This window comes from Littorina saxatilis, linkage group LG4 (assembly GCF_037325665.1).
Source record: "Littorina saxatilis isolate snail1 linkage group LG4, US_GU_Lsax_2.0, whole genome shotgun sequence".
Classification (NCBI taxonomy): domain Eukaryota; kingdom Metazoa; phylum Mollusca; class Gastropoda; order Littorinimorpha; family Littorinidae; genus Littorina; species Littorina saxatilis.
Genome location: NC_090248.1, coordinates 2,784,674 through 2,807,173, shown reverse-complemented (window position 1 = coordinate 2,807,173; position 22,500 = coordinate 2,784,674). Strand labels below are relative to the sequence as shown.

At 40.0% G+C, this 22,500-nt stretch overlaps 1 protein-coding gene and 1 long non-coding RNA gene across 2 annotated transcripts in view; both read left to right on the top strand.

Moving 5' to 3' along the window:
• The first annotated feature begins 6,461 nt into the window (after positions 1-6,461).
• Positions 6,462-22,500, top strand: part of LOC138963771 (uncharacterized) — a 58,717-nt gene continuing 42,678 nt past the window's right edge. Inside the window, exon 1 of the long non-coding RNA XR_011454898.1 lies at positions 6,462-8,165. This is a non-coding gene — a long non-coding RNA (uncharacterized lncRNA). The remainder of the gene's footprint in view (positions 8,166-22,500) is intronic.
• The window catches only part of LOC138963521 (uncharacterized), a 41,126-nt gene continuing 35,524 nt past the window's right edge, over positions 16,899-22,500 (top strand). Inside the window, exon 1 of the mRNA XM_070335398.1 lies at positions 16,899-17,389. Coding sequence (XP_070191499.1) covers positions 17,332-17,389 — 58 coding nt within the window. The 5' untranslated portion in view covers positions 16,899-17,331. The remainder of the gene's footprint in view (positions 17,390-22,500) is intronic.

Genomic DNA, 22,500 nt, shown 5'->3' with positions numbered 1-22,500 from the left:
AGGAGGGGAAGGAGAAGAAGGAGAAGAAGAAGAAGAAGAAGAAGAAGAAGAAGAAGAAGAAGAAGAAGAAGAAGAAGAAGAAGAAGAAGAAGAAGAAGAAGAAGAAGAAGAAGAAGAAGAAGAAGGAGAAGGAGAAGGAGAAGGAGGAGGGGAAGGAGAAGAAGGAGAAGGAGAAGAAGAAGAAGAAGGAGAAGGAGAAGGAGAAGGAGAAGAAGGAGAAGGAGAAGGAGGAGGGGAAGGAGAAGAAGGAGAAGGAGAAGAAGAAGAAGAAGAAGAAGAAGAAGAAGAAGAAGAAGAAGAAGAAGAAGAAGAAGGAGAAGGAGAAGAGAAGAAGGGGAAGGGGGAGGGGAAGGAGGAGGAGGAGGAGAAGAAGAAGAAGAAGAAGAAGAAGAAGAAGGTGAAGAAGAAGACGAAGAAGAAGGAGAAGGAGGAGAAGAAGAAGAAGAAGAAGAAGAAGAAGAAGAAGAAGAAGAAGAAGAAGAAGAAGAAGAAGAAGAAGAAGAAGAAGAAGAAGAAGAAGAAGAAGAAGAAGAAGAAGAAGAAGAAGAAGAAGAAGAAGAAGAAGAAGAAGAAGAAGAAGAAGAAGAAGAAGAAGAAGAAGAAGAAGAAGAAGAAGAAGAAGAAGAAGAAGAAGAAGAAGAAGAAGAAGAAGAAGAAGAAGAAGAAGAAGAAGAAGAAGAAGAAGAAGAAGAAGAAGAAGAAGAAGAAGAAGAAGAAGAAGAAGAAGAAGAAGAAGAAGAAGAAGAAGAAGAAGAAGAAGAAGAAGAAGAAGAAGAAGAAGAAGAAGAAGAAGAAGAAGAAGAAGAAGTCATATAAGGCCACTTTTGTCCCTCCACAGCTAGCTTGCTGTGTCTGTTGACAAACTCTAGGCCGTTAGAGTAGACGCTAAAAGAAGTGCACACAAGTGAAAAAGACTGACGGTTTTGTATTTGTGTTTTCACACGTGCACGCTGTCCATGGAGGTGGAATGTGGCGAATTAAATTGTTTTGAGCGATCTTGCGCCGTTAGTTTGTCATAAGCGGAGGTGGTCCATATTAGGAGCCGGTCCATATTAGGCGCCCTTCCTATACAAACCTATATATCAGTCACACACGTATATCAATAATGAGAAAATGTTTTCATTGTGCAAGAAGTTCTTTGAAGTTGGAATCCTTATTCAATATTTCGCACTCTGCGTGACCCGTGTACTTTTACAAATGTATCGCATAAAAGCTGACATGATAGTCATACACTACAGAAATACACTCCCCAGTCCTGTTATATATATACAGTATTTGTTCACCTCCCATAGCTACTAGACAATCTGGGGCAGCAATGCCAGCCGACTGACAAAACGCACAAATGTTACCGTTCTCAAGATGGTAATGGCCACGTTGGTTGCCTCACAGGGAGTGTTTTCGTGCATTGTAATACTTAAATAGTTTTACTATGGAAAAAAGTTGAATACTGTATTCATGTCTGTCCTATTCAAAAACAGCGCACGGCGATTTCTAAAGAAGATAGTTGCCATTAAATACAATCATGTATGTACCTTCTATTGACATTTCTGCTATGGAACAACAGTGCAGGAGCATGTGTGTGTCCCGAACTTTCTACTGAGTTGACGCCAAGCAACAGGGACGATTCTTCTCAAAAGAGGCAAGGCTTGTATGAGTCAGTGTCATTGATTAGGTGATTTATAAACCTCTATTTTCACTCGAGACCGAAATACCGTATTTAACCCAAGTTCCGCCTGCACACACATCTATATCCCTTTTGGCCGACTTAGAAGGCCTTTACATGGGATAAGAGTGACCGTCCTGTAGCCACTTGGACACATACTTCCTATGGAGAGAGACTTTCGTAGATTGTCAAGGACATTGTTGATACACACACGCACGCAAACACACACGCATAAACGCACGCACGCACACACGCATGCACGCACGCACACACACACACACACACGCACGCACGCACACACACACACACACACATACACACACACACACATACACACTCACAAACGCACGCACGCACATACACAAACACACGCACATACACGCACAAAACCCTACATGTTCTGGAGGCATAACGGTAAGAAACATCTAAGCGGGGCCGTTAAAAGGAACTGGCTGGTACTTGTATAGTTGAAGCTGTATGCACCAGGCAGAATATTCATTCACAGGGGTTTCCTTATCTTTCACTGATCTCTTTAAGCGGATAGCACTACTGATGTTAGCATTCGCTTGATTTAACAAGACGTCATCTTGGCGCAGCGTTCATGCTTTCAATCTACCGTTCATATAAATTGCACGGCATATCTTCACTATTATCAAAAGGCCAAAATAGTTAAACATCTTCCAATATTGTTTTTCCTGGATGTACTTTTTCTTCTCTTAATCGGAAAGTGTGCTGGGTTTTATTTTGTTTCTAGCAGATATTTTTGAAGCTAAAAATGTTTGCTGTTGGTGTAAGTGTTGGTGTATGTGTGTTTGTTGCAATCTTTGTTTGTTTGGTTTTTGTGTGTGTTTTTTTTACCTCTTTCTTTCCTCTGTTTTTGTTTGTTTGTTTGTTTGTTTCGTTCTTTCTTTGTGTGCTATTTCATTCTTTCTTTCTTTCTTTCTTTCTTTCTTTCTTTCTTTTTTCTTTTTTTCTTTGTACGTTTTCCTGATATCATCATTACATGTAGTCGCGGTGATACCCGTGTGGCATTTCACACAAGCCGATGTTACTAAAACATAGAATGGATACTCAATAGAAGTACTCAATAATTATGCAACTTTTTGATTATTTCGATTGATTTGTTCATCCAAAACGTTTGGAATGAAGAAAATGAAGAAAATACAGGAATTACGAGTTTATAAAAAGAAAGTACCAAAAAATATACAAAATTGCCGTCGAAGAGGATCGAACCCACGACCACCAATGTAAGGATAAGCGATCGGGCGCTTTACCAACTGAGCTTTTTTGTCGCACGGTTGGCGAGGGTGATTTTAACTTCAGATATTGGACTTGAGTTCTCAACCGTGGCGATCAGTATTGACTCGACTCGAGTTTCCGAGTCTCTTCGTTCGTAATTTTGTGTACTGTTCTCTTTATCTCACTGTTCAAGGCAAATTAAGTTAATAACTGACCCTATGCTCCCGTTCACTTCGTATAATTTTGGAAAGTAATATCAAGTAGCGTGGATTTCAATCGCAACCGACATTATGTTGTTGTCTGGCTCCGAAATGTATTGACCAATCGCCGAAAGGTGCTGACGGCATTGCATGAACAGATTTCTTTCCACAGAATCTTAAATTCTTGATGACATACAACAAATTTTGTTCGGGAGGACGACGATCTACGGACTGTTTATTATAAAAGGGAAGCAAGCGGTTAAAAACGGGCGTCGATAGAGCCAATGAACAGTGATATCAACTTGTAGTATTCATTCACTTGTGCAATAGTAATGGCCCCGTGAATCGTCACGTGCAAGTGATTTGCGTGTTGAAAATTTCTATCGTCGAATTCTAAAGGATATAGATATATACATTTGACACACAAGTTGTGTTTTGTATTGAACCTTTTTTCTGTGCGACATAACTGCAGGAACTAATGTGCTGTATCTTTTCTTAGCTTTAGCGTCAAAAGGGGGCAAGAGGACTGAAGAGTTATGAATTGATTTGAACTGATTGAGTGATTTATACTATTCTGCTGTCAGTTTGCGATTCAAATCTTGATACCGTATTCAACCAAAACAGGCCATTTACTGCACACCCATATCTCTTTAAAACGAAAAACAACATTTTCCTTCTTGTGTAAACCATAATGTTAACCTCCACAGATGTATCTGGCTTTTACATATGATTAAACTGTCCGTCAGCTGTGACATTAAATGACCAACAGCATGTCTGGATTCCTGGAGTAATGTATTGTTGCATAACTTTAGTTGGTAAACTACGATGTCCCTGACACAAATAGTTTTGCAAAAACAACTGTCGCTGCACAGACAACCAAACCGTTGAATTCTGGTGTGTGTCAAAAGAATAAAGAATTAAATAAAGAGTGTCCTGAGTGCATTTAAAAGCGAAGTTGGGTATGCGGTTATTCACACTATGGTTTGCACGAGAAGGAAACTACTGTTTTACAGTAATTCGCGCGAACACACGTTTTTTTTCTTAGGCAATACGGTAAGAAACACCCACGAGGAACCGTTAAAAGTAATCGATTTGTACTTGTATACTTGAAGCTGAACGCAGTAGTAAAGAATTCACTCGGAGTGGTTTTAATATCTGCTACAGAACTGTTCGTGTGGATAGCACTGGAACATAGCTTGCACTTATAAATCATCACCAAGCAGCGATCATGCGTTCACTGTAGCACTACAAGGACTAGTATACTTTAACAGTGCTTGAACAACAAAGCATCACTTCGTCTTCTGAGTTAAGTGGTGACTATTGAGTTTTGTAGCGAGAAAGCACACAGTTACCGAGGGCGTGTTTCGGATGTTTGACTTCTCTTTCAACCTCTATTACAGCTAACACTGAATCGGGTACGGGAAGTTTGCGGACTGAATCTAAGACATTGGGAAAACCGTCCGTGAGACTGGATTGAGTTGATTTCTAGAATTTCTGTTGCCTTTCTGCAAATTGAATTTCTCGCCAAAATGATAAAGCATCTTCCGCTACTGTTATTGCTGTTTGTGCTCGTTGTTCTCCTCTTTAGAGGTAAGTGTGCTGGATTTGTTATCTTTTCTTAAAGACTCATTTCTTTAGAGCTGACATTATGTTAAATTGTTGTTGTTGTTGTTGTTGTTGTTGTTGGTTGTTGTTGTTGTTGTTGGTGGTGGTGGTGGCGGTGGTGGTGGTTGGTGGTGGTGGTGGCGGCGGTGGTGGTGGTGGTGGTGGTGGTGGTATAATGTGTGTTCTTTGTTTTGTTTTCGTGTGGGTGGAAGGGGGCCTGGTGTCTCTCTGTATTCAATTGAGTGTGCGTTTGTTTTGTATTTGTTGTTGTTGCTGTTGCTGTTGCTGCTGCTGCTATTGCTGCTGTTGTTGTTGAAAAGATATCTCTCCTTGACCTAACAGAGGCAGTTGGGATTCGAATCCTGAACCTTCCATTTTGGAGGCCGACATTTTTACTTTGAAGCTACTGTGTCCGTAAAATATAAATGTAGAGGTTACCGAAAGTAATGACATAAAGAAACACAACATGCATTTCTTTTCATTATATTTAGTCAAGTTTTGACTAAATATTTTAACATCGAGGGGGAATCGAAACGAGGGTCGTGGTGTATGTGCGTCTGTCTGTCTGTCTGTATGTGTGTGTGTGTGTGTAGAGCGATTCAGACTAAACTACTGGACCGATCTTTATGAAATTTGACATGAGAGTTCCTGGGTATGAAATCCCCGAACGTTTTTTTCATTTTTTTGATAAATGTCTTTGATGACGTCATATCCGGCTTTTCGTGAAAGTTGAGGCGGCACTGTCACGCCCTCATTTTTCAACCAAATTGGTTGAAATTTTGGTCAAGTAATCTTCGACGAAGCCCGGACTTCGGTATTGCATTTCAGCTTGGTGGCTTAAAAATTAATTAATGACTTTGCTCATTAAAAATCTGAAAATTGTAAAAAAAATAAAAATTTATAAAACGATCCAAATTTACGTTTATCTTATTTTCCATCATTTGCTGATTCCAAAAACATATAAATATGTTATATTCGGATTAAAAACAAGCTCTGAAAATTAAATATATAAAAAATATTATCAAAATTGTTTTTTCGAAATCAATTTAAAAACACTTTCATCTTATTCCTTGTCGGTTCCTGATTCCAAAAATATATAGATATGATATGTTTGGATTAAAAACACGCTCAGAAAGTTAAAACGAAGAGAGGTACAGAAAAGCGTGCTATCCTTCTCAGCGCAACGAATACCCCGCTCTTCTTGTCAATTCCACGGGCACTGCCTTTGCCACGGGCGGTGGAGTGACGATGCTACGAGTATACGGTCTTGCTGCGTTGCGTTGCGTTCAGTTTCATTCTGTGAGTTCGACAGCTACTTGACTAAATATTGTATTTTCGCCTTACGCGACTTGTTTTGTTTCAGATAGTGCAGGGGCCAAAAAAGATAAAACTACGAAGAAACCAAAGAACAACAATAACAACAAAGATAAAACCTCACCTCTTCCGGACACGACAACAGCCACTGCTGACTCCTCCTCTTCTGACGGGTAGGTGTGTGTGTGTGTGTGTGTGTGTGTGTGTGTGTGTGTGTGTGTGTGTGTGCGTGTGTGTGTGTGTACCCATGTTTCCACAGGTTTGGTTGCCTAAATCACCATAAGGCAACCATCCACACGTGGATGGCAACCTAAACTCTGGATGGCAACCTAATTGTGTGGATGGTCGCTTCATTTAACACCGTTAAATTGACTTTTTTGACGGAAAGAATGTCATAACAATGTTCAAAATGACATTCTTTCCGTCCACACGTGTGGACAATTCCCTTCAAAACTCAAATTACCCTGAAAATATACATCACTAACTTGTGTAATGCACATCGTTGTCTTCGAACATTGTTTGTATACACATACAGTGCATGTAAAGCATCATTTTTGAAGTAATATATTAGCCTACTATAGTTTGATGACTATTTCCAACGAAAGCGAGCTCTTTTTTTGGCCTCACGTTTTTAATTGTCATTATGTAAATTAGAATATATATCCTAGTGTAATATTCAATGCTATCTCAGGATGTAAATATCAAGGTGAACTTTAACTTCATAGGTAGCTGCAGGAGTAGCCAACGTATCCATGTATTCATTGTATCAATGTATTTGTCCCTCGCCTGTTAGTACTGATCATACTGTATTTGCGGTGCATCATCGCTTTGGTATTTTATACGGATTTGTTATAAAAACCGTTTTTGGCTCACGTAAGTGTAGCCTATGCGATCGTAACTTTGTCTGTCTGTGCGTGCGTGCGTGCGTGCGTCTGTGCGTGTGTATGTCTGTGGTAGAAACTCTAACATTTGAAGACGTCACATTACATTGACGTCACATTATGACGTCACGCGAAGGAAGTACTGACAGTCTCGGTCATTATTATTTTGAGCGCGCCGAGACTAGTTGGCAGTCGTGTCCTTGTAAGTAGGCTACATGCAGACAGACAGATCTAGATCTAGTGTCTCGCTTTCTTGCACAGTTTCACCTATGCTCTTTCTGTGTGTGTGTGTGTGTGTGTGTGTGTGTGTGTGTGTGTGTGTGATTGAGTTTGTGTTACTGTTTGTCGATTTCTTACGTGAGCCTTGATGGCTTCGCCTCTTGTTTCATCGTATGTTCCAACGATAATTTGTTGTTGTTGTTATTGTGTATGTAGTTGTTTGTTTGTTGTAAGTTGTTTTTTTGGTCGGTGTTGTTGTTGTTGTTGTTGTTGTTGTTGTTGTTGTTGTTGTTGTTGTTGTTGTTGTTGTTAATAGTGGTGGTTGTTGTAATGTTTGTTCTTTGTTTGTTTTTGCTTTATTTACTTGCTGTTGTTTTGGTTTCTGTAGGAGAGAAAGGTGTCTGTTTTTATCCAATTAAGTGTTGTTGTTTTATTTGTATGTTGCTAGTATCTTGATAGTGCGGATAGCGGTCGTCTACAAGGATGTGTTCTCCTCTTATCGTCAGTCAACCCTCATCGGTAGCAAGCCCTGCACCATTTCCACCACTTAAAAAAAAGTCATAGAAAACTTCATGAGAGAAATTCATTTGACGCGAAATTCAAAGAGACAACAAAGAAACCAGGACAAGGTCAAGGAAGAACACGATCAACGTAAGAAAATAGATTATACGAGTATGTCGTGTCACGGCAAATGCGAAGTTTTTCTGTGTAGACTTTACGCGGAGGGCAAAGCGCCAATGTGTCGCACGTAAGGCCGAGCTAAGGAACATAATGGTTATGATTTAAAATGTTGGCGCAAGGTTCTTTTCTACAGATGAAACGAGAAATGTGTTTGTTCAGTGAAGAATTTAAATGCAGATGCAAGTACCTGTTTATCCTACAAGTATTGCTTTATTGTGCTGTATTACTGTTCTGCTCAATGTTGTGTCGGGAGCGTGAATATCCGCTTCGAAACCCTTGATATTATTGAATTGAAAATAAAGACGACATTCTTCTGTTGAAGCGGCTTAAGAAAACTTCATGATCTGTTATAATTGAAATAAGGTCAGTGTTAGTTCTCTTTGAAAACCTTTGTGGCATTTTCCTTTGCATTGCGAAACATTGTCGAAGAGTAAATGCAAAATAAAACCCCACCTCTCAAAGATGTGTATGCGTGTGTGTGTGTGTGTGTGTGTGTGTGTGTGTGTGTGTGTGTGTGTAAAAGTAACACTATGAATACAAAAGGTGTGGGGATAGTATCTTGAAGAAAACAGCTATATTAATTTTGTATAATCGTCTAATCCGTATGTATACATGTATCGGCTTTCTCACACTGATACACACACACACAAACACGTACACACCCACACACACACACACACGCACAGACGTACACACGCACACAAACACACAGACGTACACACACGCGCACGCACGCACGCACACACACGCACACACAGACACACACACGCTTTTAAAATAAAAGATAAAACATCCATACTTTTCATTTGTCTCCATTTCCTAGTGCCAGTTTTGTTTGTACGTGCAAACTAGTCGATCTTTAAACTGAAAAACAAAACCTTTATCGTAGTCAACCTCTTGACACAGCCAAACCCGTGTTCAGTTAATGCATTTTTCACTTGTACAGTTGTGTTTGCCAGATTCATGTTGCAGGAGGAGCATTTCATAGGTCTGCTCACAGATTCTTGTCTGAGGAAATCTTGTTAACTTGAGCCTTCTTCTTCTTCTTCTTGTCGATCACTGTTAACTTAAGCCAATATTCAACAGATTTTAACAACAGTTCTTATAAAAAGTGGGTATCTGCCGATTTCCCCGTAAACCGTTTTATTTGCGGAATGCAGCGGCACATTTAAAAACCTTTTAATAGCAAATGTGGGCACATGTTCAACTGACTTCACGTTGCAGACGTTAAAATGGGTTACACCTGCCCCAGTAGGAGAGAGAGAGAGAGAGAGAGAGAGAGAGAGAGAGAGAGAGAGAGAGAGAGAGAGAGAGAGAGAGAGAGAGAGAGAGAGAGACGAGAGAGAGAGAGAGAGAGAGAGAGAGAGAGAGAGAGAGAGAGAGAGAGAGAGAGAGAGAAAGAGAGAGATGAACAAACAAATGAGTTAACACACGAGCAAAAGAACTTTATTTTCTAAGGATATAAAGGCTTACGATGTAATGCCTTGTCTAACAACATGTCCCTTAACTTAACAAATAACAATATGTGATATTTACTAAATAATCATATAGACAATAATGATTCAAATGCTAAATGTAATCCGAATAAATAAAAACACAGAAATTGTAAGAAATACCACCATAAAACATAGAGACAGAAGGGAGAGAACAAGCGTGTACAAGCCAGCAAGTAAAACAGAAACAAAATTCCAAACCCAAATATTGAACATATCAAGCAAATATAAAAACACACTAACTAAAAGACAAACGAAATACTAAAAAGAGAACACGAAATGAGAATTAAAAAAAAATATATAAATCCTTGCTTTTCATTAAGTTACTGCAATGACAAATCTACGTTCTGTGTAACATGAGCATTACAATTCTTCTGTCTTGGTATTATGCAGCAGTCAATGCCTGACATGGAGATTTGGGGCATACGGACATTTGCGATATAAAAAAAAAGGTAAAGGTATTCCCACAATCATCTGGCCGTACGGGAGAGAGATGATAGAGATCTCAACCTTTTGGGGGCCAGCTTTATGAGGGCGGTGCTCATCTCCTCTCCCTCGCTGCCTTTGCCTTCCCCTGCCCTAAATAGGGTCAGGTACCCATTTTCAGCTGGGTGGATCGGATTGCGATAGGAAAATCGGATATGTGTATTAGCCCCGAGTGGTGGACAAACCACGACCTCTAGAGTATGAAGATGCAAATCAACAAAATAATCATTCAATCGAAATTGGTTTAAAACAAGGCAGAAAGATACACAGGTGAGATTGATAAACCCGGAGGCAGAGAGAGAGAGAGAGAGAGAGAGAGAGAGAGAGAGAGAGAGAGAGAGAGAGAGAGAGAGAGAGAGAGAGAGATAGGGAGAGAGATAGAGACAGACAGACAGAGAGAGACAGGGAGAGAGAGAGAGAGAGAGAGAGAGAGAGAGAGAGATATCAAATCAAATCAAATCAAATTTTATTTTACGAGGGTTGTCTGTGGCATAAGCAATATAAACGAGCTTCTTTTCAACCAGCCCTCGCCCAGAGAGGGACTGCTCGAATCGTATATACATATACAAACGTAAAACAATTACAAAAGATAAAGAGAGAGAGAGAGAGAGAGAGAGAGAGACAGACAGACAGACAGACAGACAGACAGACAGACACAGACAGACACAGAGAGAGAGAGAGAGAACTCGAAAACTTGAATACATAAGGATGATAGCGTTAGGTCCATATGGTCCTTTCTTACAGCTACTCCTTGCTATAACACAAACATAAAACAAACAGTGAAAAAAAAACTAAAACTGTTTGAAAATCGAAGCAAACTTGCGAACAAATAAAACATTATCAACAGGCAAACACTTTCAAGCAAGGGGATAACTATCAAAATAGTAATTTAAAAACACCAACAATCATTAATAATACAGAAGTACGTTTTTGAAAAGATACAATACAGAACTAAGGTCGTGTAAGGTCGTATCATTTGCTAACATATAGCGCTCTACAACAGTCAGTGTGTAGGTAAAAAGACAAATCATTTATATACAGGCCCACAAACAGACTTCTGTTGGACACCACATAGAGACAGACAGACAGACTGAGAGACAGGGCAATATTTATGACAAACATACCGACACAATAATGTGTTGACAGAAGAAAGACGGAAATCACAAACCATCATCCTGTCTTGTCCCCACCCCCCTCCTCGCTCTGCTCTTGTTGCTGTCATTTTCACCATCCGATGATGTGTGTGCTTGTTGCTTTGACCGAAGTCATTGTGTAGTGTTACATGATTCTTTCTTGGCTGTGTGTGAGGGGGGGGGTGTCTGTTCTTTCTGTGTATTGTGTTAATGGAACAAAAACAGGACACTGCTGCTGGAGAAGACTATCTAAATAAAGGGGCAGTTTATTTTTCACATTACACTGGTATTCAATCGTTCGCTCCTTATACGATTGTCAGGCGCACGGATCTAGTAATAAAATGGAAATGTTAGATAGCTTGTTGATAGAAGGTGTCCAGTTTGAATAACTGTGTCAGTATGTACTCGGATTTATTATATTGATGATTATATTTTTAGATATGATTTTAGGGAATTCATTTATCTTTATCCATGCAACCTGTGATTACTCCTGTCAAATTGGTGCTAAAAGAACAACCAGTCCGTTTTGAACTGTCTGGTTGGTATACACACGTAAATAGGCCCAGTGAAATTGAACACTTTATCTATGCGTGTGGAAGGAGTGTGAAGTTTTATGCATACACCATAACAAAATCCTGTGCTTTGCATTTGGTAAATAAACTGTTTGACTAAGTATGGATGGTGCACAGTGTGTGTGTTCGACTATCAAAATGAACGGGCTGATTTGTGCACATAAGACTACAATCATATTGAATCAATCAAACATGTCAGGCTCATAGATCTAGTCATCAAATGTATATTGTACATAGCCTTTTTGATATACACATTCCAATTTAAGTATGAATGTTACACAGTGTGTGTTTCGATTGACAAACCATCATAAGTGTTTTTTTCTGAAGTGCATTTAAAAACAAGAAGGGCAAAGCCCATACGACTCACATGCTTGACCTTGACTTAAACCTAGCAATGACATCATACACTAAGAACTGCTTTACACATTTTTCCTACCAAAATACATGTGACCTTGACCCAAGGTCAAGGTCATCCAAGGTCATGCAACACAAAGCTGTTAATTCAAGACATAGGAAGTACAATGGTGCTTATTGGCTCTTTCTACCATGAGATATGGTCACTTTTATTGGTTCACTACCTTATTTTGGTCACATTTCATAAGGGTCAAAGTGACCTTGACCTTGATCATATGTGACCAAATGTGTCTCATGATGAAAGCATAACATGTGCCCCACATAATTTTTTAGTTTGAAACAGTTATCTTCCATAGTTCAGGGTCAAGGTCACTTCAAAATATGTATGCAATCCAACTTTGAAGAGCTCCTGTGACCTTGACCTTGAAGCAAGGTAAACCAAACTGGTATCAAAAGATGGGGCTTACTTTGCCCTATATATCATATATAGGTGAGGTATTCAATCTCAAAAACTTCAGAGAAAATGGGAAAAATGTGAAAAATAGCTGTTTTTAGACAACATTTATGGCCCCTGCGACCTTGACCTTGAAGCAAGGTCAAGATGCTATGTATGTTTTTGGGGGCCTTGTCATCATACACCATCGTGCCAAATTTGGTACTGATAGACTAAATAGTGTCCAAGAAATATCCAACGTTAAAGTTTTCCGGACGGCCAGACGGACAGACGTCCGGACGGGGGGGACGGACGGACGGACGACTCGGGTGAGTACATAGACTCACTTTTGCTTCGCATGTGAGTCAAAAAACTGGGCTACTTTGCCTTAAAATTGCGTATAGCTGCTGCCACTTTTGGGTACCAAGAAAAGTTGTTTCAGAGACTATTTGTCTGTCAAATGAAACCAAATTTGCTCGGGAGTACCTCCCGTGCCTTAAACTCCTTAACTAAGCGTCTTTTTCCGATTTGGTTTCTCGTCTATATTTCGCCTTCTTTGAGCGTGGGTTAACATTTTTCGAAGTAGTAGTTGTCGAGTTAACGTAAATGTTGTCTAGGCTGATGTCAGCATGTCCTGACGTTGCTGTGACGTCATCGGCACGTGATTCAGGTGCTACCGGAAGCTCCCTTTCAAACACCATGTTGTTGTAGATGCGAAGTGGTTGATAGGTGTTTCCAGGGTCACGGATTTCGTGTTGTGTGTCTGCCTGGGGCTCTGCAGACAGGGGAGAGGGGGAGGGAACTGCTGATGGTGCCGTGTTCTCGTAATTGTGTGCACCTACTGGATCTGAAAGCAACGACAGTTTATGTGTTATAGCTTAAAGTAACTTTACTCTCTCAACTACGAGAGATCGCAGTTGCTAAGTTGAGCCTGAAATACAACTTTACAAATCCTAAACACACCTTCCTCCCCCAATGAAATCATCTTTTAAACCGCCAACAAGTCTGTCCCCACTTTCACATGGGGCAACAGTATCCCGTGAGTTAAAACAACAAGACTGTGCATGATACAGTAATGAATGTAAAAAATGAAACAATCAAAGCAAAATCAGGCTCAACCGCAGAGTGAGAATTGAGACAGTCAAAAATGAACATGTTTAACTCCATAGTGTAAATAGACACAGTCACATAATGAACATGCTCAATCCAAAGTGTGAATTGAAACAGTCCAAGGATGTACCAGCTCAATCCATAGTGAACAATGAAACTAAACAGTCTCAGCAAGTGAGTTCCCTATCGCAAAGCCCATTCACAACAAAGTAGGCAGCCATGTGTGTGTGTGTGTGTGTGTGTGTGTGTGTGTGTGTGTGTGTGTGTGTGTGTGTGTGTGTGTGTGTGTGTGTGTACCCCCGTTTCCACAGGTTTGGTTGCCTAAATCACCATAAGGCAACCATCCACACGTGGATGGCAACCTAAACTCTGGATGGCAACCTAATTGTGTGGATGGTCGCTTCAATTAACACCGTTAAATTGACTTTTTTGACGGAAAGAATGTCATAACAATGTTCAAAATGACATTCTTTCCGTCCTCTATAGGCGACGAAATAGGTCAAATTTTGTGCATTTTTTAGTGCAAAATTCTTCGATGCCGGAGCGAGTACTGCACCCAGTGCTGTTGTAATAATAATAATGCAAACTTTTATAGCGCTATTCTAGAAAAATGTCTACTCTTAGCGCTTTACAATACATACATCGACCAAGCATACTATACACGCACAGGCAAAGAAACCGACCAAACATAACCAACAAACTATACATGCACAGGCAAAGAAAACGACCAAACATACAATACACGCACAGGCAAGGATAACGACCAAACATAAACAAACATACTATGACCAATCATAACCAACATACTATACGCGCGCAGGCAAAGAGAACAATCAGCACATGTAATAATTACTGACAACTAATGATGCAGGCATACAATGACAATCCAATACACAGCCTAGGCACAAGAACCACATAAGGCTACTGTATAAAAACGTGTCAACAATACTATTTACACACACACAAACAGTGCTGACACAAAGCGCAGAAAATATATATACACGTTATTTTAGGCACTAGGTAGGGGGTGAGGTGCAAGTGCACTAGAAAGGCACTACACCCAGTGCCGCCTCTTAGGTAACCATCCACACTTTAGGTGCGTGTGTGTGTGTGTGTGTGTGTGCGTGCGTGCGTGCGTGTGTGTGTGTGTGTGTGTGTGTGTGTGTGTTGTGTGTTGTGTGTGTGTGTGTGTGTGTGTGTGTGTGTGTGTGTTCATTCCAACCTGATACTGAAGTGGTTGTCTTATCTGTTTCATGGACCGTCTACTGTGATCTTTGCTTCCAACTGTAAAAGCAAAGCACACCAATAGTTATGAGAAAACACAAACATATTCACAACCAAATGTTCACCAACATAAGCATTTGGTTTTCTTGTTCTCAATACTATTTTCTCTCTCTCTTTCTCTCTCTATCTCTCTCTCTCTCTCTCTCTCTCTCTCTCTCTCTCTCTCTCTCTCTCTCTCTCTCTTTGACTCAAATGTATGTAAACACTTAAAACACATTTTTTATCTATGCCTATACAATTTTGCCAGGAAAGACCCTTTTGTCAATCGTGGGATCTTTAACGTGCACACCCCAATGTAGTGTACACGAAGGGACCTCGGTTTTTCGTCTCATCCGAAAGACTACCACTTGAACCCACCACCTAGGTTAGGAAAGGGGGGAGAAAATTGCTAACGCCCTGACCCAGGGTCGAACTCGCAACCTCTCGCTTCCGAGCGCAAGTGCGTTACCACTCGGCCACCCAGTCGTTACCACTCGGCCACCCAGTCGTTACCACTCGGCCACCCAGTCGTTACCACTCGGCCATCCAGTCGTTACCACTCGGCCACCCAGTCGTTACCACTCGGCCACCCAGTCGTTACCACTCGGCCACCCAGTCGTTACCACTCGGCCACCCAGTCGTTACCACTCGGCCACCCAGTCGTTACCACTCGGCCACCCAGTCGTTACCACTCGGCCACCCAGTCCACATATAAGTGCGAATCTGGGTCAATAATGTCAGTCGATTCATTTAAAAGACACGTGTTATCATTGTCAATATTGTAACGGCCCCGTGAATCCTCACGTGAAAGTGTTTTGCGTATTGAGAATTTCTATCGGCGAATTCTGAAGAAGATGTTTTCACTTGACAACAAGTTGTGTTTTGTATTGAACATTTTTCTGTGCGACAAAAGCGTAGGAACTAGTGTGTGTCTCTTTTCTTTACGTTTGCGTCAGAAGGGGCAAACATGGCCAAAGATTGATTGAGTGATTTATAGCCTACATTTCTGCTGTCAGTTTGCGATTCAGACCGTAAATACCGTATTTAACCAAAGCATGCTCGACCAAGAACCAATATCACTTTAATGTTAACAGATGTTGGTGTGAATGATCCTGTTAATTACTACAGATATGTCTGGACTTGACATGGATGTTGATACAAGAGTCCGTCCACTTGCACATAATACAAGACCAACAACCAGTCTGTATTCCACAAGTAATGTATTGTTGCTTTAATGATTATAGATTGACGACAATCATCAATGTAAAATTAGTTTTGCAAAACAAAAAATTAAAACAAATTATTTACAGACAGCAACCAAGCTATTGTTTTCCGGTATGTGTCAAAACAAGAAAGATGTCCACATAGGAACATTTAAAAGCCAAGATGGGTATGCGATTTTTACATTCTGGTTCGCGCGAAAGGAAATTTATGTCACAAAGGAAGGCCTTCGTTTGGTAGCAGACAAACTTTCTGTTGCGGGCACAGGAAGGACTATAATAGAACAATGCATGATGGACTTGATGTTCTATTACTTCCGCCCAAACTATTTCTAGTCGAACAGCCGAGACATTTTTTGCTGACCCTCCATCCTCCCCATGTTCTTTCCACCGCGAAAGGTTTTTCGATTTATCTGGTAGTACCCTAGTCATTTTCACTTTGGCGGTCAACCCCAAACTTTTGTGCGGGTTATGTTATGTAATATTTTTGCTAAGGCATGGCTCAGGCTTGAGCCAATGCTGGATTGCAAAATTTTTGAAGAAAAGGTTGTCATTGAATGTTAGTGCTCAACAGCACAGGTATGTTTTTTATAATGTTGTGTTTATTTGCTGCAGGGGTGGTCCCGCATACAGATTACAATATGTACATTTTTTGCAATATCAAAGTCTGTGTAGCGGGACCACCCCTATTTTAATACAACTGGCACTTTGAAAAAAATTAAAGTTGCCCTTCATCAATCTAACTTTGTGTCCTCTGAGTTTGTGCATAAATGGTTTTGTGTGAGCGCGCGAGCATAAATATAATTATTGTTTGTTTAAGTGCGCGCGTATACACAACACACACACACACACACACACACACACACACACACACACACACACACACACACACACACACACACACACACACACACACACACACACACACACACACACACGGTTTTTAATTTTATTTAGGCAATACGGTAGGAACATCAATGAGTAAGCATTTGAAGTGACCGATTTTTACTGCTATACTTGAATGTGTACGCGCTAAGTAAATCATTCAATCTGGGTGGTCTTCCTTCTCTTCTCCAGACCTGTGTGTGAGGGTAGCACTGAAAAAAAACCTTGTACACCATCATTACCAAGCAGCGTCCAAGCGTTCAATGTAGCATCGCTATAATCGGCATACTTCTAACACTGCTTGAAAAACACACCATTTCTTCGTCTGCTAAGAACACTGCAGTGACTGCGGTGATTTATAGATGCTGAGAAGGCACGCACATTTTCAAATGATAGCCAGCGAGTGAGTGTTTCGGATGATTGACTTCTCGTTTAACCTTAATTACAATGGACGCTGAATAAGTAACGCGAACATTGCTGAGTCAGTGTAAGACATTGGGGGAACGACCGTCTGTTAGACTTGATTGAGGTGATTTGCTGGAGCTCTGTTGCCGTTCTGCATATTGCATTTCACGCCAAAATGATTAAACATCTTCCAATACTGCTGCTGCTGTTCGTGCCTTTTCTTCTCTTTGTCGGTAAGTGTGCTGGATTGTTCTTTTTTTTCTCAGAGAGCTATTCATTCTTTAGCTGCTGTTGTTACATTTAGTCAAGTTTTTTTTTTTTTTTTATAAATGCCTTTGATGACGTACGTCATATCCGGCTTTTTGTGAAAGTTGAGGCCGCACTGTCACACTTTCATTTTTCAAATCAATTTTGATCAAGCAATTCTGGACGAAGTCCGGACTATGCGATTGCAGCTCGGAAGCTTAAAAAATAAAAGTTGTCATTAAAATCAAATGTTCGCAAGCACATTTAAAAATGATTGCATCGTGATCTTCATCAAATTTTGAATCTAAAAATATGTAGATATTCTATGTTTAATCTAAAAATGTTATCACAATTAACGAAAATAGCGCGCAATAGGTACTGCGATTAAAAGTTTAGTAATCGATCCAAAAGTGAGTGCATCATATTCTTTATCATTTCCTGATTCCAAAAACATATACATATGTTATTTTTGAAAACTCAGAAAGTAAAAAAGAATGTAGATAAACGCGCTTTCCTGCTAAGCGGAACCGCTAAGTGTAAACAATTTCCTTGCCGCAAGGATTGATGACGGTGTATTCTCTTGGTGAAATAATGTAGTGCGTTCTGTGAATTTGACAGATTGACTAAATGTAATTTTTTTTTTGCCTTACGCGACTTGTTTTTGTTTGTGTTGTTGTTGTTGCTGCTGCTGCTGTTGTTGTTGTTGTTGTTGTTGTTGGTGGTGGTGGTGGTGGTGTTGGTGGTGGTGTTGTTGTTGTTGTTGTCGCTGCTGTTGTTGACGTTGTTGCTGACGCTGTTGTTTCTTGCGCTTTGGGGGCCGACTATCCTTGGCATTCGATGTCAGTAATCCAACAAAATAAGGGCACAAATTTGTGGCCCACAAACTGCAAATGTGCCTCACAAATTTGTGGGCTTATTTTTGTGAGGCACATTTTGTTTTTGTGGGCCACAAACTGTATTTGTGGAGCGTAAAATAAGGGGCACAAATTAAGCTTCATAAAAAATACGGACAAATATTTGTGGGGCGTTTTTGCCCCAAAAAAGATTGTGGGCTCTTTTTTTTCCTCCATATTTTGGACGTTGAGCGTGGTTTGTCAGACCTATAGCGTGTCGGTTTTTAGTCAAGTTACAAAATGGCGGATCAAGGCAAGGAGCGAAGGTGACCAGTTCGGAAAGAATCTCCAATGATGTTTGCTAATGCGAGAGAATTGGGACGGGCGAACCTTTGCATATTAACCAGAGGTAAGTTTCCATGTTTCGTTTTATACTTAGAGTGGGTCTTTGCGAGTATGTGTCAGTCTCACTGACAACAACATTGGATGTACCTGTACGTGTATGTGTGTATCCTTGCCTTACGTCAGGTACGAAGATAGTTGCCCTGTACAGGGATTTCCGCATTAATGTGAAGAAGAAGAAGAAGAAGAAGAAGAAGAAGAGTACCACTGCCACGTTTTTGCAACCTCTTTTTGACCCAATTCGGGATGCATGAGTCATAATATTTTAACAATTCTTTTTTTTAAAGATTGAATCCAACTTCCAAGACAGTGAATAAAAAATCAAAGCTAGTGCTGGTCAAATGTTTGGGTAATCTTGAACTTTAGCGTGTTAAATTCATAGCTCATAATTCAGAGGCATTTAAGTCTCCAAATTTGTAGAACCTGCACTTGTAATCACAACAAGTCATTTTAGATCTCTTTGAAGTTACGGAATGAACTCCGATGAACTGTACGAATGCATTTCGTTTACATGGGTCAAAGAAGGAATTATCCGTATGAGCGAACAAGGGAGACAACTCTTTCGTGTAAATGATGTCCCATGGTTGACAACGTACGCCATTTTCGGTGCATTTTCGTCGATTGAACAACCAAATTAATTAATTATGCTTAAGTTTGGAGCTCAATCCGTCAATTAATTTCACGACAAATGTTCTTTGGCGTGCTTTCATGGACTTGTATCAAAAATAAGTAAAGAATGTATGGATTATGAGCTATGAATTTAACACGCTTCTTCTGCGTTCGTGGGCTGAAACTCCTACGTACACTCCCGTTTTTGCACGAGTGGATTTTTACGTGTATGATCGTTTTTACCCCGCCATTTAGGCAGCCATACGCCGCTTTCGGGGGATTGTGAATACTGATCGACGTAGAGTGCCGTTGCTATGGAAACAGTCGTTACATTGGATTTCTAGGAAACGGTTTAACAGCGACATCATACATCAGAAATTCCTAATATTTGGCCCAAAGATACACATGTATCAATCTACAATCATATAGAACAATTTTTGACAACAGACTACAGTTGAATTTTAATATCTTTTGTCATAAGGATGAACGAATTTCTTACTGCATATATTCATTACAATAACTAATCTAAATTCAACTGTAGTTTTTAACCAAAAAACACCTTCTTTATGATTGTAGATATAATACATGTGTATCCTTGTGCCAAATATTATGAATTTCTGATGTATGATGTTGCTGTAAAACCGTTTTCTAGAAATCCCATATGGCGCTGTTAATGCTAGTTTCCATAGCAACAGCAGTCTATATCCATCCACAATGTTTTCATTCATTTTAATAAGTCACTTCAAGAATTACCCAGAAAACCAAGTTATTCCTTGACTATTCTTCAAGTTTAAGTTTGGTAATTTTACTGCCGCACATTGCCTTAAGTCATAAAATGATAAATAAAGGGTTCCAGTAACATACCATTCTTCTTTATTGATTATGAACTTTGGAAGGTTAGATGTTGGAATCGTGTTTTTTTTAATATTTCCTTGATGTGTTGTAATATGATCAACCGTCTGCTTGGACATATACTAAAGATCCACTACCTGGCTGCTGTCTACGGAAAATCGATTAATTCATAGAAAAACAGGGAAGCAGCTAGGCAGTTGACTGTACATGTGTTTGTGTAGAGGTGTTCTTATTGCATGTTCAAGCCAGGACAGATGGTGACCTGAAACATTTACACATTACACATGTATGCAGGACTGCTACTTTAAGCTTAGGTGCAAGTGTGATGATATATTTGTTTGACTGATTATGGGCATTAAAATAAAACTGCAAAAAGAATACTTACACTTGAGATCTGATTTTGTGCGTGTCTGTGTGTGTGTGCGCATGAGGGTGTGTGTGGGCCATTTGACATACTTGCAGAAGAAACCAACAGAGGTAACTGATAAACTGCATTTATTAACACAAAGAGGTAAACAAAGTGAGTTCACACATTTCACAAAAGTAAGAAAAGGCAGTCTCACATGTGTGATAGTCTAGGAATACCAATGCATTCACAATATTTAGTACTCACATGAATGGCCCAAGAAAAATATAGGCTGAGAATGCAAGTTCTAATTTGGCACATTTGTACATATAGCTGCATCCGCTAGACATATATCCATCTTAAAATAAAAAAAAAACTAGTGGTTAGGACATGGGCCTGAAAATCTCAAGGTCCACGGTTCGAATCTCTGCAGAGGCATTTACTTTTTCCCCTTAGTTGAAATAAAAATGCTCAATCGAGAGAGAGCAACCGTAAAGTTACCAGCGTAAAAGTAAAGCGTTGGATGCAGCTGTAAAGGTCATGCCAGCAGTGTGGGTCAAGATTCAGGCCGCGTGCTATGCACATAATTTTGTGTAGGATTCTCAGCTCTATCTTTACAAACACATAATCCCCAACAGTCATACATGTAGCTGTAAGAAATAATTTTGTTTAAAACACTTATGCCTTTTGGGGGAAATAAATTAATAAGAAAAGACATCACCAAGCTAAGAAATCAGGGTGCTGACTTTTGCTATATGACTAAATGGAAGGATTTTCTTATCCCATGCAAAGAGCCTGATAAGGTCTGACACAGTGAGGCAAAGTGTTTTAATGAGGCAGAGCAGGCCTTTAAAAAATAAGTTCACCACATCCAAGTGAAAGACACAATATTGGCAGTGCATATATATGTTCTGCGCGAACTTAGAATCCGGTTTCATTCTAGAATGGACCGGGTCCAGGTTGGAATTCTAACCCTGCGCAAGTACAGGGGTGCCATTCTAGAATGAAACCCTTGTTGCTGGTCCATTCTAGAATCGGCCGTGCGCAAGGTTGGAATTTGGGTCCAAGTTGGAATAGTCATTTCAATTAGACTATCACACAGCCAAAGCCACAAATGTGGATTTTCTGTTTGTTTTTGTTTTTTGTGTGTTTGGTTGGGTGTTTTTTTTCGGGTTTTTTACACTTTACTCAAAGACATCGTGAATTGGGATTGTGATGTTCTGAAAGTGATTACGATTTTGAGAGACACTCAGCACTGATCGCTACGAACGGAAATTTCCGGACTGACAGTGTTTTGCCGATCTCGCTTGTAACTTTTAATCTTATTCATATACATGAAGTTGGTCTTCTGAATTGTGAAGATAAAGTCTTTAGCTTTGTATCGATATATAATATGACTATATAGTTTGAGCGAGGGAAAGGCTTTTTTTTTTTTATTTTTTTTTTTAACTAGCTTTAACGTTCTATCAGGCATGCGCCTCTTAAGAACGGTGCTGCTTTGACCACAAGACTCGCAGCCATAGCAAACCCCTCGTTATGAGCGCCGACCACAACGAAAGCAATTGGCTGCGGTGGGCCCCACGAAAATCGGCAAAGGCGAGGCTAGTTTCTGTAGAAAATCGTCTCTGTTTTCTCCAAAATGACATATCATCCCATAACTGGCGTTTGTATTTCGACATAAGGTCTTGTGGCATCTAATCATCGATTTCATTCTTTCATTTGATTCATTTGTGAACGCTGAGCTTCGAGTATTTATGCTTTTCAGGGAAACTTTTTGAAAATTCTGACTTTCCACAGTTATTACGGAAAATCAAGCTTGTCAATCAAGATGCTGTGAATTGGAATGTCATTACTAATCATTAGTTGACCTCTGGCTCAAGTGGTGTCATCTTGCTACACGGTTGAATTGCAATTCGTCAATCTCTGCCGTCACTGGGCACTGAGAACGTCAGGAGCCTGTATTTTTTTCAAGGGCAATTAGAGGTTATTTGAAAGTATGACATGGTATAATGTTGTGATTTTGGAGAGAAAAATTAATTGACTGTCATTGCAATGA